We start from the raw sequence: 17785 nt of genomic DNA, 5'->3' as shown, positions 1-17785 counted from the left end.
GTATAAAGCAATCAAGAACCGCTGGTCCTGCAGTTCTATTTCATCCCTGCTGACATGCACGCAGGGAATTATTCAGTGCTTTCAGTATCACACTCTGGCAGTCGTCCAGGATTCATAGAACTGTAGTTACATTTTTAAGTTTAGATTTTTACTGGGTGTAACTTGCCTCTCGACCTCTCCCCTTTTCTCTTACACATTTCGCTCTTCTGTTTGTCCCTCTCCCCCCAGTCCTCTGTGGATGAGATGATTGCGAGCACAGCATACCTGGACCTGTTTCTGCGCTCTGTGTCGGAGACCTCTCTCCTCAGGACCTTCCTCCGGTTCATCCTCCTCCATCGCCATGACAACGACACCATCTTAGACACTCTTCTCACACGCATCAGCAGCAACTCCAGGGTCTGTATTATATCTGTCAACCAGGGATGTCACTATGTTGAAATTATAGTGTTTGAAATGTCTGAAGATAAAAGCAGTTTATATACAATTATTATTTAAGACGCTTGGACTGATCCCAAACAACAACAGAACATATTTCACAAACACAAAACATAGGATAGAACTTTATTGAGCAGAGGAGTCACTAATTTCATTGTCACTGGAGTTTTAAATACACAATAAAGAGCAGATGATTACAGTATAATGAAATTGTGCAATAATTATTTTGAACGTTAAATGATTTGGTACTGAAAATAATCATTCAAACGCTTAAAGTCAAACATTAGTTATTAGCATACAGCTAATCATCATTGTGTCTTGTCCTGAAGAAATTTAGACAAAGTGTATTATGTGGGCGGTGTGTAGGCCCAGAGTGATGAAGTGATTGGAAAATAATATGAAGTCACTGGCTTATAAAAGACCAAAACTATGGATATCCACATTTTTACAAAATAAAATAATGTATATCAGGTGTAGCTGAGGTTGTTGTCGAATAAACAGATTCTTGGTCAACTAAATGCAAGTCCTTGTGGAGTAGAAAAAGGACGGCAGAGGCACTCTGATTTGTGGTTTATTTATTAATAGTCACGCCAACGCGTTTCCACTACTTAGTCTTCATCAGGGCTGATTGAGTGAGCAGCAGGTGTGATCATTTATAGGGGTCGTGACCCCAGACACGTGATACTTAAAAAAATGTTGAACCCAAGTATATTGACAACATACCATTCATAACACAACAGAGAAAAGTCATAAGTCACAAGACTGCACCTACAAGGGAATTCAAGCAAAAACAACTTAATGCAGAAAGAAGTACAAGCATGAGCTAAATCTGCTTTTTTTTCTTGAGCCAACTCATTTGTTCACTGACTTCTCCTTTCTGCTGCTGCTGCCTTATATAAATTCTTATGACCTAAATAAAACAGTTTGCCGAATACACCACTAAGACTAAACGACTATAGACTATATTGCCCTAGTTACAGCTTGCAAAAAGAGGCAGGATCATATGTTATTTTCAACAGTTTTGATAATGCTCTTAAAATAAACTATTTTATGCTGTTGTGTTCCAGCTCTGCATGGTGTCTCTGAGCCTGTTCAGGACTCTTCTGTCTCTCCATTGTGAAGACGTGATGCTGCAGCTCGTTCTCAGGTAGGCCTGAAATATTATTTTGTGTTTTCAGTTTGACAGAAGAACCTAAATATGCAGGGTTTGTGTTTAAATGAAACAAAACACACCTCCAGGTCTATTTGTGATGAGGAAGGAAATATTATAACATAGATGAGAAAATAGCAAAATATAAACTATTTATGTGAATCTTTTATGCTTCGCAAAAGTTTTCTAATTTACGCAATTCAGGATTAACTTCTGATGTCTCCTGCCAAGTCAATCCTTAATATTAGATTAGAATAGATTTATTGACACCTGTATAAACTTGGAGCTACATTTTTGCCATGTTTTCTTTGCCTCCCTCAGGTATCTGCTGCCCTGCACTCATGTGATGCTGAGCCAGCGCAGAGCCATCAGAGAGACCGACCTCTACGGGAAATCTGCCAACAAGTTCCTTTCCCTGATCCCCGAGTGCTGCCGACAGAGCACAGCGCCCTCTACGGACCGGGAGGATGACACTGCTTTCTGGGGAAAAGGTCAGAATAACTTCAACTGTACGGGCTACAATAGACTGTGTTCATGTTCTACAATTTGATTATGTCCTCATTTCATTTCTTTTTTTTAAATATCCAGACTTCTGATCCGTACACTTTGAACCTTTTCGAACCTTATCATATTTGTTTGGGATTGGCTCCACAAACATTATTTGTAAGGCTAAACGTCCTATCAGCTGATCTGAATAATGGCACCACTTTTATGAGCTATTGCGAAAGGATAATTTCACTTTTGTTTATCTAAGATGACACAGAAGACATTGAACTGTGAGTGAGTTTTTGTTTCACGTGGATTCACCCGGTAGTTCGAAAGAGATGAACCATAAACCAGGTCAACAAATCTGCAGTTTGACAGTTAAACAGCAAATTCCAAGGCACGAGACGTGTTTAACAGCTCTAATAATCTCACCTGTTGTCATTCCAACTCAGTTCAAGTCAGTTCTTAATGGTCAGGTGGTGTTATATTAAAGCCCAGATAAAGTATACGTTGAGGAACATTTTCAAACAGAGAAGTGCCTCCAGACCTGAACGATCTATTGTTTTGGAAATCGAAAATCGCAATCTCAGACAACACGATTTTGGGAGCATGTTTTTTTGCAGTGCTCCGAACTGACCAAGGTTTTGTTTCGTCGACTATTTCACACTTGTATTCATCATCAGCATCCCTCTGTCACTGAAAGAACACCAATATTGCACTGAGTCGTGTCCTTTAGTCCGACATCAGTGCACAAGGAGCGAGAAGCTTTTTTTTCAGCTCTTAACATTTATGCAAATTAGTCATGCGGTTTTAAGTTTTGTTTCTGTGGTTCTGGTTTATATTGTCTAGATTAGTAATAGTAATAATAGTGATGATCATTTTAATATCAAACGTTAATGATTTGAATTTTGAATTAAGTGAAGACCTGGTTTAGACCTGGTTTAAAACCTGGTTTAGTCCTGGTTCAGTAGCCCTGGTTCAGTCCTGGCTTAGTCCTGGCTTAGACGTGGTTTAGTCCTGTTTTAGATCTGGTTTAGTCCTAGCTTAGTCCTAGCTTAGTCCTGGCTTAGTCCTGGGTTAGACCTGGGTTAGACCTGGGTTAGTCCTGGTTTAGTCCTGGTTTAGTCTTCCTGTTTCAGTCCTGGTTTAGTCCTGGCTTAGACCTGTTTTAGTCATCGTTTAGTCCTGTTTTAGTCCTGTTTTAGTCCTGGTTCAGTCCTGCTTTAGTCCTCCTGGTTTAGTCCTGGGATCACACCTGGTTCAGTCCTGGTTTAGTCCTGGTTTAGTCCTGGTTTAGTCCTGGTTTAGTCCTGGTTCAGTCCATATGCGACGCAAAAGTTCAGCATCTCGTTCAATGTTTCGTCTGCTCAATAAATAATGCCAGTGAAGTGATGACGTATTTTTGACAGTAGTAGTCACTCCGAGCACCGACAGGTACCCGACTCGGTGCAGGACTCTGGTATGATTTAAGTTTCTGTGATGTTTACAGATGTTCCTGTGCACTGAAACTTAATTTGAAAAAAATCATGTATGAAATCGAAATCGCAATATCTACCAGAAAAATCACAATAAAATTTCGTTCAGCCCTAACCGGGAATGTTCATGACGTTAGCTGTAAATAATCAGTTACTTTGTAGAGAATGTTCCACAGTGTGGCATTATTAAGTTTCCTGTTCTTCCGTCACAGCGCTCTCCAGCCCCTCCACCGAATCGCCGGCCCCTCACCGCCCCAGCACGCCGTCCCGCCTCTCCTTTTTCATGAGACAACAGAGCGCCGGGACCGCCCCCTCCCCCGGCGCCACCCAATCCACTCCACCCGCCACGGAACACCCACTCTCCCCCGAGGGCACCCCAAACCCCCAACAGAACCTCACCGAATGCCTGGAATGGGACTGTGGATACCTGGAGTACCTCAAAGATGCCCGGAAAAGCGTGGAATTCTGCTCCTGGGCTTGTCGAAACTGGTCCGCCCCTTACGACGGCGAAAACCCCTCCCCTAACTCTGCCCCCTTGCCGCCTCCCCCGCCCACTTCCAATCCATCGATGACCATGTTTCCTGAGCACTTTTCCGTGCAAGGTAATAGTAGTTCTAATACGCCTCCGAATCAAAGGCCGGCGATCGTAGCGGCTGCCAGATCCGAGTGGAGTAGTTCGGAACGAGACAGCGGCGAATGGGACGTTACGATCGGGAAAAATAACTGCATAAGCTTAACACCGAGATCGAAAAAACGTAGCCTGCAGCGCGAAGAACTTTTACCAAAACCCGTCCCCCCTTTGGTACCATCTTCTGCGACTTCAACGACAAATTTAACAACTTCGCACACATCTCCTGCTTCCCATAACCAGTCTACCACCATTACCGTAACCTACAAACCCTTGCTCAACGGCACGGCGGCGCAAAACGACAGCCAAGATAGAGATTTAGAAGTTAAAAAGGTGAAAAGAGACTTGGATGAGCAGCAATACCTGGACGAAAACGCCAATCAGAATGGGTCCGTTTTGAAATGCACGCCGCAGAGTTGTAATATTTTTAGTAACGATTTAAGCGAAGGGACAAGCAGTAGTTCGATCGTAACGCAGGAGCTGGAAGACAGTAACCAGTCCGTTGAAAGTTTGATAGACGAGTTACTGGAGCAGGCGCCGGAAGATTCAAAGTCTCCCATGGAATCGAACGGGCAGGGGATCAGCATCGAGGCGTTCACGCAGGAGCTGAGGGAGCTGGAGGATAGAGTGAAGGAGAGGGTGAGGGAAGTGTGTCAACAAGAAGAACCGAATAAAGAGGAGAGGCAGACGCAGCAGCAGCACCCCCTGGAGGACGAGACGGGGATGACGGGAGGAGAGGAGGGGAGAGGAGAAAGCGCTGCGATGGCTCTGTGCAGTCCTGCGAGACCTATGAACCAGCCTGCAGCTCAGCCATACACAGGTAAAAACTAGGTCGTTTTCACACCGCTAGTTCGATTATTTGGTCCGCACCAAGCAATAAAATTGTTATTATGTAGCAAATACACTCCAGTGTGGTCCGTTTTCACACCGGCAAACGAACCAAAACTGGTTCGATTCACGTGTCTCTGTTTCCCCGGTAAAACAGCGATACTCCAGTTATCAACACCGATGTTCCTGTTAATACCACGGGCCGTCCTCATCTCAAATTATCACCATGAACTCATAAAACAGCAACATGTAGAACTTTGTACAAACTCACCGCATCAGCCCAGAGCTCGGGTAACAGCAGCAGCCAACAGCGCTCAAAGTAGCGCGCAGCTCCTCAGGACGGGGCTGGGGTCTGGTCCTTGGTCTTCTGTTACAAGCGCGTTGGTCAGATGGTCCGGAGGCTCATCCTCCATGTGCTGGTTCCAAACGGTGGCGAGCAAGACCAGTGCGCAATGACTGGGTCTGAGCGGGTACGTTCAGTCGTCTGTGCGCGCTGTTTCCGTGCGGGAAAAGCAAGAATGCGCTGTGGACTACAGGTCCGGCGCGCTGCTCCGGTTCTCCGCGCTCAAGAACCGCGGCTGGTTCCGAGGTGGTGCAGCATCCGGACAGAAGCGTGAGTCCAGTTTGGTTTGTTATGTTTTTCTGAGCGTCCGTCCTCTGCGCATTTGGTTCTTCCCGGGGAAAGCGCTTCCTCAGGTCGAGGCTCCCCGCTCCAGCTCCTCTGAGCCCGGCCTGAACTGGAGCTGCCCCCGCTGGTTCAGGACTCTGGTTTGGATCTAGTCCGACTGTATTTCTCACACTAGGCTAAAAGCAGGGACTTTTTTTAAGTTGTATCAATTGAATGGGCGATTGCCTATTGCCATGAAATTATTTGGTTAATTAAAGCCTAAAATAACAAATGTTGGTTGCTGTGTGATCACGGGGAACACCGGGTCGTCTCTGTGCGTGTAGGTCCCGAACAGGGGTACGCACCCCCAATTTTGACTCACTCTGGAGCCACACGTTCGCACACTGATACTTGCTCTGATCTTCGTGTATTACGTTCTCAGTAATGGCCATTGTTGGTAAAATGATTCGAAAATGAATCGCGTCTGCGTCTGGACAACAATCTGTTACTGCGCTGGAGTCGTACAGCGCGTCATTTCAGGCAGAGGAGACGCGTTTCTCCCATGATGCATTTCGAATAGTCCGTTTGTCCATACTGTCTATGGTTTGGACCCGGGTTCGCGTTCACACCAGAGGAACCGCACCAAAGTTGGTCATTTGGTGCGGATTCAAGCGAACCGAGACCACCTCTTTTTTGAGGTCTCGGTCGCTTGATTTGGTTCGGGTCCGAGTCCGATTGACGCTTTCACACCAACGCAAACGAACCGAACTAACCACTTTTGGTTCGAATGGACCGTTTGGTGCGCACCAAATACTGTCGGTGTGAAAACACCCTAAAAGTAATAATGCTAATAAATAAAGATGTAACAATAACCGAAATATCGTGATATTGTATTGTCAAAAGTCTTACAATAATACCGTGGGCTGTCACAATATAGCAAATCACAAGTTCCTTTGCTTAAATTCATTGTTTTAAAGTAGCAACAGCTTATAAACATTGGGAACTACATATCCCATGATTCATTTCAGTGCAGACAACATGAAGAAATATGATTTTTACTTGAATTCTTGGGATTATGACGGTAATAATTCACACAAAAATCTTGTCAAGGTATTTTAAAAGCAAAAAAGCATCTTATCTGCAGTTATATCAGCTTTTCCAAAATATCGCAATAAATATTTTACTGTGAGATGCATATCGTAATAATATTGCACCGAGAGACTTGGATACCATTACATCTCTACTAATAAATCTTGCTCACTAATGTTCAGATATTTAAAAATGGTCACTACTCTCAAAATTGATGCAGAAAGTTTCAATATTTAAACAAAAACATTCATTTTCTCAAATTTTTTTTTATCATCACGGTATGAACCTCACTGTACAATATTTGTTGCAATATTTTGTGGGCGCGAACAAAACTGTGAATATGTTACTTTTTCTCTTAAAATGCCTTGACAATTATTAACCCAAAGAACTAAGACTTAAAAGTGCTTAGAACTGATATTTCTTCTTGTAGTCTGCACTGAAATGGAGCAAAGGATCATGGTCTATGTAGTTCCATCTGTCTTTTTTTTTTTTTTTTTTTTGCCGTTGCTGCACCATAACTCTTAATTTAAGCGAAGAGTCTTGTAATTCGATATATTGTGATGGTCCACGATATTATTGTGAGAACTTTGATGATACGATATCATGATATTTCGGTTATTGTTACATCCCTAGTCATTGTTCATCTGATCTAGATAAATTGTTTAAAAAAAAAAAAAAAGACACTCAAAACAAAGTGCTTTACATCAAGGAATCCATACACACACACACATTCATGCATCAGTGTCCACAGAAACTGGGGCAAGGTAGGTGAAGTGTCTTGCCCAAGGACACAGCAGTATTTATATGTGAAAGCTCAGAACCTCCAGAATTCCCTTCCCTGAGCTGCAGAGGCTGCACTAGCACCGATTCATGATGGCTGCAGGTGTCGGGGTTTAGGTAGTGACCATTCAGATCAGGAGAGTCCTTTTAGGTGTACGCCAACTGGATTTGGCATTGAAACTGGCAACGCAAATGAAAGACTCAGTTTTCCGTTCTCAGAAGACCTTTATCTTCTTCACTGAGAGCTCGGTTCTTTCCCTCTGTCTCCTCCTGCAGGTCCGTTCATGGTGGTGCTCTTCTCAAAGCTGGAGAACATGCTGCAGAACTCTCTGTACGTGAACATCTTGCTCACGGGCATCGTGGCTCAGCTGGCGTCGTACCCTCAACCTCTGCTCCGCTCCTTCCTCCTCAACACAAACATGGTCTTCCAGCCGAGTGTCAAGTCTCTCATACAGGTAGCACTATTGTAAACTGTGCAGTGTCTGATGCTCGAAACTTAATTTTGTTGTTTTTCTATGATAATGACAATAAATCTCTGAATCGAATCCATCTCTCTCTTTCTCTTCCCCTCTGTCTCCCCCTTGTGTTTGCTTCAGGTGTTGGGTTCTGTGAAGAATCGCATTGAGGCGTTTGCTGCGTCTCATGAGGACTTCCCTGTGATGCTGAGGAAGGCGCAGCAGTACCTGGTGTTCAGAGGCCGAGTGGACTGGAGCGACCTGTCCTCTGTGCCTCCGCTCCGCAGATCTGACTCTCTGGGTACGAAATGCACCGCTACACTCCTGCACCCCCTCAGGACACAGAGAGGAGACGGTTTTAATAGTCTGAGCAGAATACTGACATTGGGAAATTGGTGCTATTGATACATTGCAGAGACATCATGCCGGGGGGTGTTCTACATTTACGTGTATGGCAGAATGGTTCCAACACTAGCAAACACAGCCAAAAAAGTTTTAATATTGTCTGAGAATTTAAGAAAAAATTGAAGGTTTAAGAAAAAATCTACAGATTTAAAAAAGCACATTTGTATTAAACTGTGATCAATACGGCTGACCATGGTCTTGTTTAGGTGTTTAATTTTTAACAAAAAGGTGACAGTGACTAGACTAACTGAAAAACTGTCAGTTAATGTGTATTAGCTTGTGACTTGTATGTATATCTACGTCTATCTATCTATATCTATAATTAAGAACAGTATTATTTGTAGTAGTAGTTTTATTCAGTCATTTTGTAGCACTACAAAACAAAACACAACAAAACATAGACTACAACCCCATGGATCATGACCAAAAGGGTTAAGGCTGAAATATAAAGTACTTATAATGCCAAACCCTTTTAAACAATGACAGAATTCCAAGAAAGAAAAGCAGCGCATGAACAGTCAGTTTGCATTTACAATTTCACGTGCAACTTACTGTGTATATACGAGACAAAATATAACTTCAAACAAACTAAATTTAATGCATAATTCCTTCATTTGAGAGCTCTATATCTTTCAAAACGTAACGCTTTATACTTTTTTTTTTTTTGTAAAAGCTTCTACAGTGTTAGACTTTTTAAAAAAAAATCATCATTCAGATTGTTCCATGTACTAACCCCTCGAACAGAAATACAATCACTTTTTATTTTTTTGTTCTTATCTTCTTTTTTTTTTTTTTAAGTTGTCCGTTTTGTTTTTGTTTATGGTCGTACAAACTAATAGTTATGATAAAGAAGGCACAAAATTGTATCATATTATTAGGCACTCTGTCCATTCTCATGTTACTTGTGAATCAGTTTATAACGTGATAAACTTCTGTCTGTGCAACTGAGAGCACAATATATTCTCCTGTTAACTGTTGGCGGGTTTCAAATTGATCCCAAATGGGCCACGTGGGACAGGCCTTGTCTAAAACCGTGACAAATCACCGGTTTTGTATAAATGTGCTGGACAGGAGACACAGACGTGTTTGGTCAAACTACACCAATACCACTATTTCCTCTCTCTCCAGTGAAGAGCCGTAAACCCTCTCTGGGCGACCTCATCCTTCGCCACACAAACAGCCCCACCCGCGCCCGCCACGCCGCCCAGATCGCCCTCGCCCACGTACGGGACGGTGGCCAGTCCCTGCACAGCGCCCTCTTCAGGAGCACGGGAGGGGGAGCGGCGGGGGGGCTGGAGAAGCAAGCCGAAGCGCTCCGAGTGAAGAACGCAGTCTACTCCGCCGTCATCTTCTGTGAGTTTCTGAAGGAGCTGGCTGCCCTGGCTCAAGAGCACGCAGTCACTTTGCCGTTCGCCAACACCCTAAGCCCGGAAGAATAGGAACTGAACTCGCAACTTTTCACAACGCACTGATGAAGCATTGACTTGGGTAGGTTTTGTACATTGAACTGGAAAATGTCCTCCACAGTGCAATGATTTTGTGAATATGATGTATTATAATGACAGAGTATCACTGTAAAAAACATGATATGTGGAATAGTGAAGAAAGCCACATACGGACACTTAGGTGCACACTGATGCTGGTGCTAAGTTTAAGTTTTTTAGAGTGACAGAAATCAGTGTTTATTCTTTACAAATTACACAAACCAAATTATAATCAAAATCAGGCAGGAAATCAAATGTCGGTAGAGGTCTGCTACATGCACATGGATTAGTGTCACTATACTCAAATTTCAAACTCTATTTCGATACAAAAGAAGAGACTCAATACACAATACCGATTTTGTTAACCAAGTCAAAGCTCTTTTTTAGACAGTATTGTCATTTTCAACACGATATAGTATTTGTTTACTATACCATGTGATTGAGTTGTGAAGTAGATTAATGATTTGAAATTGTGAAAAAATACAAACCCATGTACATGTAGCCACAACCTTAAATTTGCTCATTATAAGTTAGCGTATTATCTTAACCTCATTTCTGTTTAAATAAGAAACAAACACAGCTGCCGTTCAACCATTTTTTAATTTTTATTTTGAAGGGATTCGTCTGGAAATTCATTCATTGCGATTCATTTCATCGTACATTTTTGCACCATTTTCTCGACATATCATCTTCATATCAGAGTGAACGAACCGTTTGCGTAAAAGGCCATAAGACACGACGCATAGTTTTTTCCTGAACAATTTAAAGGGATTTGAAATTTTGGGGGAAATTGTTTAACTAAAACTGACCAGTCTTCAAAAGGCATTTACATACATATGATTTTTTTTTTTTATATCTCTTTAAGGGGCAAAAGCTAAATTCTCTTTGCTGCTAATTTGAAAAACACTAATATTTTTGCCATTATAAGCTTCTTCATTTCATTTGAAATCAAGTATAAAACCTTCTTCAGACCTTGCATTGAAATCTAGATAAGGATATTATTAAAGTGCACTACGTCACTTTACCATTGGAACACATGGCAAGTAAAGTAGTGCATTATCAAGTTACAGGTCAGATCTGTGGAAAAGTTATCCTAATAACCAAACTAATACTTATATTTTTTTGCAATAAAGACGTCTTAAAGCCAATAAATGCAAGATGGATGCCTTTAATACCAATCTGTGGAACATTTAAGGCAAACAAAATGTAATCTCCCTGGATCTTACCATCCTAAAATCATAAAGGCGTAGTGGATGTCAGTTTGTCTTGTAGTCACAAGGTAAATTGTGGACGTACTGTGGACAAACTTGTGGATGTAATCTGTAACACATGATACACTGTCTTTAACTGTCACTTGATTTTGAAATGATTTAAAGTGTCCGTATTACACTATTTTCTGATCTATGTTATAATGTAATGTTATAATCAAAATATACTGGAGTTGTGTTTTGTTTCATTCATATTAACACACAAACCCTGCATATTTAGGCGAGTAAGTTCTTCTCTCAAACAGAAAACACTCTGTTCCACCTTGTGATGTCATGTGGTAATGCACCAAGTAGGGTTCGACCGATATATCGATATGGGCACATATCAGCTATCTCCCTAAATCTTGCCGATGTGGACTGATAGTTCATGTGGGCTTGTTATACCTTGTTATAAAGCTTAGACTCTTTATATAATGTCCATTTAATCCAATTTACAGACAGATAAATGTCCTAATATGTGGTGCCGCATCAATATTTATCTGCAGAGTCATTTGTCTGTGTGCATGACGCCGACTGCCCCTGAACTCACCCCCAGAGTCACATTACTCATGTGCGCTTGTTTACAGGATCCATGTGCGCAACACTGAGGCGCTGCTTTAAACGCTCGTGTGTCTGATCCACGATACTGACGATAAATAAAAGTGAACTTCCGCCCAGTTTAGACCAGAAACGAAACTACTGCTTGTTTTTATCAAACTTATTAGTGCAGACTTGTGATCTGAGAGGTGCCTGTGTGAGCAGTGAGTAATGCAAATGTGTCTGTTTTGAACCTACTTTTGGTTCTTTCTCATTGGTTAGAGCTTAGCTGTTGTAAATTACCACACAACAGCCTGTTTCCTGTTACACTGGCCTAGTGTAAAGTGACTATAGTGTCTGTAAACATGTTACTGGACCTGCATTGATATGTAAATGAGCTGTGGCTAGAGGTGTGAATGATTGGCATTTACATATAATTTATTACCGCAGCTTTCACACATTTACCGCTAAAGGGTAATGGCGGTAGTTTACTTAATTTCTTTACTCTCTAGAATGTCATGCAAAAATGCCTTTAGGCCGACCTACTGTCTTTAAATATGACTGTAAAGAGGCAGAATAAAAATAAATGTCACCTAAACAAATCCAAATTAAAATCCAGTTGAGCCAGACCTAAGTTTTATAATAAACTGAAGATTTACAGTGAATTTTTACATCACTAAATATATATCAGCTATCGGCACTTCCAGCTCCACCAAGTGCTCCACTATGTTTTTAAACTCCATGCACCTTAATCATAATCAATCAGAATTGCCCATAAAAACGTAAAAGGTAGCTGTTAACTTTAAAACTACCACTTCATGACATCACCAGGTAGAACAAAGCATTTTGAGATTGCAGATGTAGACAGACTAATAATGCAGGGTTACTCAAATATGTCTGAATGAAACAAAATAAAACTCCAGCTCTATTTTTGGTGAAGTAACAACATTATAACATGGATTAAAGCTCACGAGAGTCCATTTTGTCCCTTTAATAGTAGTGATTTCATGCGAGGTCTGAATGCAGTTATTATAATCGTCTTACTGTCTATCTTTATTATTTACTGTCATATTTTTTCTCAGACACCTCAGAGAAAACGCATCTCGATTGTAACTGACCATTTCCGCACTTTGCACATCCCTCCACCTTTCACCATTTTGACATTGGAGAAAAAAAATCGACTTTTGGTATTCTGCAATTTTCTAAATATTCACACTTCATTCAGTTTTTCTACCACTTTTCTACATCTATTTCTAACACTCATTCACTTTAGGGGTTGTTTAGTGTCATAAGAATTCTGCATGTGGATGAAAAACAAATTTGTTAAAAAAAAAACAAAAAAAACAAAACAAAAAAAGACATATGCTGTACATTATAATTCTAAGTTTTATTTGAGAAGTTGAATTATTAAAATATTGTTTGGGTTTTGTGTCAAATATAAGCCAAATATCACAGAGGAGAGTACTACTTTCTTACTTACTTACTACTATTTACTTTGTGGAATTGTGCACTCTAAAAACAATATGAGAAAAACAAGTAGATAAACTTAAAATTGTTGCTTTGAATGAACAAATATTATATTGGAAGCTAATTTTACAATATCAATTTCAAGGAGCTTTACCTGATTTTTAAAAACGTGAAATGCTAAATTATTTCATTATAAAAGGTTTGCAGTGGTCTAAAGTTATCCCACCTTCACTTACCGTCTCAGTCGAAGTCTCAGAGACCAGAGCGTAGATTTGTCTTAACAGTAATTCTAACAACTAGCATGCTAACAGCCCACTTCCTGGTTCTCGGACAATAAAAAGCTGATTACTGGGGCAGACAAGACAATTTTGCTCGAATACATGGGGGGAAAAAATCAGGTACAGGGCCTTTAAAGTACCGTAATTTCCAGACTATTGAGCGCACCTGAATATAAGCCGCATCAACTACATTTTAAAAGAAGAAAAAAAAGAATATATGTAGGCCGCACGTGTCTATAAGCCGCTGGTGTCCAAGTCTTCAAGAAGGTTTTCAAGTTCTGCTTTTGTCGCCTCTGAAAGCTTTTGTCGTCTTTTTGCGTTGAGTTAGTTCGTCACGCTGCCATCGCCAAAATCCCACCATCGACTCATTAATGTCGAGCTCACGGGCAGCAGCTCAATTTCCTTCTTCCACAGCCACATCAATCGCCGTTAACTTAAAATATGCGTCATCTGTATTTCTTCGTGTGTTTTCCATAAGGACGGTGCGTATATGAAGCGTAAAATAACTGTTCAAAACACAATTAAACTGACATCTTCCTCGGCTCATCATCTCTTCCACCTGTCTGTCTCGCTCTTGCACCCCGTCACTTTGAGCTCTACTGCGCACGTCTCCTGCAGAAAGAGCCTCTGTCCTGTCTCGTACATAGACTGTAGTCTATGGTCTGGTGTCATGTCAGAGTCTTGTAGGATTTCAGCAGATTTCAGGGCAGGGATAGGTGTATCGATCAGGTATGAGTGGATGTCCGGCTACTGAAGTTTGAGATGTCTATTCTCATTATTGACGCACTCACCTGCATTTAACACATACGGGTCATTAAGATGTATCCCCCTCACTAATGTTCATTTAGCATCATAACTTATTTTATCGCACGGTGATAAACTGTTTTAGTGCTGACAACAGCGTTTGCTAGTGCTGCAGTTTCATGTGAACTGCACAGACAGCGGCATTTTCTGCACTGAGGCCGCACGCATCCACTGTGCTGATAAACCAATAATCCATCCATATAATCGCCGCATCGTTGTATAAGACGCAGGGCTCAAAGTGTGAGAAAAAAGTAGCGGCTTATAGTCCGGAAATTACGGTAAATTTCTATTTTATCTTTTTGAGTGCACTGGCCCCTTACCAAATTGAATCAATAAATAAGCTTCCGTTTATGTTTTTTTCTTACAATTGTGTTCAAAATCGTGCCAGAAATTGACAAAAATATAACTTTTTCCAACTAGCCATAATGTTTTTGTATCTTGCCATGAAAACAAAAAAAACTCAACAGAATTCTTACCTTGATTCTTACAATGTTTACAGACTAATATCTAAGGCCATCACAGTTAAGCTGAAATTCGTTAAATTGAAAATTAAAAAGTAGTAATTAAAATTTAAAACTGATACTTTGCAGTAACATCACTCTGGCGAGGTTCTGTATGTATGTTTATGGGGAATTCTTCATCAGTTACCACGGTGACACAATGCACACATTAGGAAGTTACTGACAAAAAGTTTTAACTAGCTTGTGACTGTAATGTTACTTGAGAAGAACTAAGTTAACACAAAATCAGCTCAAAAAAATAAATAAATAAAAACAGATTAAAGTCTAACTTGAGTACCAGAGCTTGAGACAGAGCAGTGCCTACAGTTAGCATCACACCCCTCGGGAATGTTGATCACCTCAGCTGCACAGTGTCAACTATTATCAATCAAGCCAAAACAATTAAAAATATCATAAATTTGAGTGATTATTTGAGTTCTTGTCAGTTATTGTACCTTTAAATCTCCAAAGCCGTCATATATCCTACGTTCTTGTATTTTTGTTTCATTTTCACGGACACAAGCCAAAGTTTTCCGAATGTTTTCAACTCTGTGAATGGTGACTTCTCGCTTCTGCCGTCTGCTGACCTTTCACTGCACAATTTTGATTTCGTTTCAGTATTTTGGGTCGATTTTTGTTGAAAATGCTGATTGATTTTTGTGTATTTTCTTGAGTTTAGTGCCAAGTTTAATACTGTTTATTCTGATTATCGTGAATGGTTTTCTTTGTTCATGTGATCTATGCAAATGTGCTATGTCCACCGTTATGAAGGGATGAGACGATGGAAAGAAATGGGTCTGGAAAAAATATATGAATTGTAATCGAAATTCTGTCATTTTGCTCCTGAGTGGTCAGTTTGGGTTTTTAAAGGGTCGATATTACAATATTTTCTGAGCTGTTATAATGTCGTTTCCTCATCACAAACATACATAGAGTTGTGTTTTGTGTCATTTACACATGTTTAACACACAAACTGAGTTGCTGATTTCCTGTTCCACCTTGTGATGTCATGCGGTAATACAGGAAGCGCTCCACTCTGTTTTTAAACTCCGTACACCTTCACTAGGACTGGATATCAATGAGAAGTCGCCGATACGATACATACCTCGATACAAAGGCCACGATGCGATACATCTCGATACAATACACTTTCATTTCCATAAGATATATTTCAAATCAATTCAGTATGGTTAAATAAAAAAAAAAGGCTAAATCATGGATGTGATACTAAAAGTCGCATTTTAATCAACAAAAATTGTGAAAATGTCAAATGTGTTTACTTCCTCTAACCAAACAACAAAACTGTAGTGCTATAACAAAATAATTTAGTAAAATATACCCAAAAATACTCAATACATCGATACAGCAGTCCCCTGATATCGATACTGTATCATCACTTAAAACCAGGGGTCTCCAACCTTTTTCCTCAGGTGAGCTACTTTTACAAAACAAAAATGGCAGAGAGCTACTAATGTTTAGTGGTTCCAAGAAACTGAGAAAGTAGAAGAGCCATGGCAGGCCTACAGTGTTTCCCGCAGAAAATTGGTTAAGGCGAGGGGCAGTTGTTGTCAAGGGAAACACTGCCTTTATCCATTTATTAGTGCACAAGTTCGGAATCAAAATGATAAATTTGCAGTGGTAAATAATCAGATTTTAATTATTAAACATGATACATATTATTCAGAAATCCATTGGCGAGCTGCTTGGAAGGGGGTGCAGAGCTACAGGTTGGAGATCCCTGCTTTTCAGTATTTTTCGGTATTTTTGCACACACATAATCTTCACTAGAATCATTTGGATCATTTCAGCCTTGGAATTGCCCATTTCTACTAAACAAAAGGTACTGTTAACTTGAAAACTACTACTGCATGACATCACAAGGCGGAACAGAGCATTTTGAGGTTTGGCGACTCAAACATGCGAACGTAACCAAACTCCAGGTATATTTTTGATGAGGTACTAACATTATAACCTGGTTTAAAGCTCACAAGAGTCAGTTTTGGTTAATATAAATCCTTTAATGGAAAGACCTACAGCCAGTCCACGTGTCTCCATGGAGATGTTGTTGCTTTGCCTGTAATGTTCCACAGAAGGTCATGAAACATATCGCGTGAAGAATTCAAGACGGTGACTCCATCAGGCCTGGTTACGGGTCAGTATTTTGGGGCAATAACATCACCTGCAAATGAATGAATGCAACGTGGCTCATTTAATACAATACTGCGGAACATTCCAGGCAAAGCTATGGCGGACCCTCCATCAGAAAAGTTAAAATGGCGTTGATACGACCACATCAGATTGTCATATCACCTTTTACTCTTTGCATAAGGAGAAAAACTGCTCATGTCACAAAAGTTCAAATCCATGTACCTACGTTGACTCTTTTTCTAGAACATTGTCCTGTCCCTTTTTCATTGTAAAGTTGAACACGTGTCTGCCATTTTCTGTACATAGACTGTACAAACACGGGGTCTTCGATCAGAGGAACAAATGTATGAAACAAAACCAACAAAATGATTTAAAAATGTAACCTTGAATGTTAGAAATATTTTTATATGTTTTGGATCAACAGGAAAAAGACAAAATCCTCCAGCTTCTGTACAAACACTACAAAGGGAATGTTTTTAGTAATTTATAAAATCTTTGCCAGGCAAGAAACACCGAGTCTGTCATTATTTCAAATGTTTTTGGGAAGGACTAGACCAGGACTAGACCAGGACTAGACCAGGACTGCAGTAGAACAGGACTAAACTGGCGACACCACTTCAACCATCTCATCTGATCTCAGAAGCTAAGCAGGTCTGGGTCTGGTTAGTACTTGGGTGGGAGACCGGGTGCCACAGTGGAGCGGCAGTACGTCATAGAAACTGTTTTTGTGTCCGCAGTAGACACTTCACTCAGATTGCTTCGTATGAATGTGTTGTGAGTGTTGGTGCCTTGTTTGTCAGATCTGAATCTTGAAACTTTTGAAGAGCCGTTCAGAAAACAGGCTATTATTTATTTATATGACAGAAACAAATGTGTTAAGTCATTTTCACAACAAACTGAACAGAAATGACTGAGGCTCAGATCAGTTTAAAATGGTTCAAACTGACAGCGGGAGTGAGTTTCTCCTTTGAAATGATGCAAG

At 40.6% G+C, this 17785-nt stretch overlaps 1 protein-coding gene across 4 annotated transcripts in view; it reads left to right on the top strand.

Moving 5' to 3' along the window:
* The window catches only part of fhip1b (FHF complex subunit HOOK interacting protein 1B), a 52839-nt gene that overhangs the window by 18585 nt on the left and 16469 nt on the right, over window positions 1-17785 (top strand). For 3 of the 4 annotated variants that reach the window (XR_008631542.1, XM_055148520.1, XM_055148527.1), the window contains exons 7-13: window positions 229-396; window positions 1503-1582; window positions 1907-2076; window positions 3759-4994; window positions 7755-7933; window positions 8075-8234; window positions 9467-9826. Coding sequence is in view for 3 of the 4 variants with exons in the window: in XM_055148520.1 (XP_055004495.1) it covers window positions 229-396; window positions 1503-1582; window positions 1907-2076; window positions 3759-4994; window positions 7755-7933; window positions 8075-8234; window positions 9467-9777 (2304 nt within the window). In the remaining variant the exon portion in view is untranslated. Of the gene's footprint in view, window positions 1-228; window positions 397-1502; window positions 1583-1906; window positions 2077-3758; window positions 4995-7754; window positions 7934-8074; window positions 8235-9466; window positions 17314-17785 lie in introns of those variants that run through there. The other variant, XM_055148513.1, reaches the window with a different exon arrangement.

The sequence above is a fragment of the Boleophthalmus pectinirostris genome, unplaced genomic scaffold (genome assembly GCF_026225935.1).
Source record: "Boleophthalmus pectinirostris isolate CB_2022bp ecotype Guang Dong unplaced genomic scaffold, ASM2622593v1 HiC_scaffold_1, whole genome shotgun sequence".
NCBI classification, from domain to species: Eukaryota; Metazoa; Chordata; class Actinopteri; order Gobiiformes; family Gobiidae; genus Boleophthalmus; species Boleophthalmus pectinirostris.
Note: the sequence above shows the minus strand (reverse complement) of the source record. Positions and strands in the feature narration are given on the sequence as shown.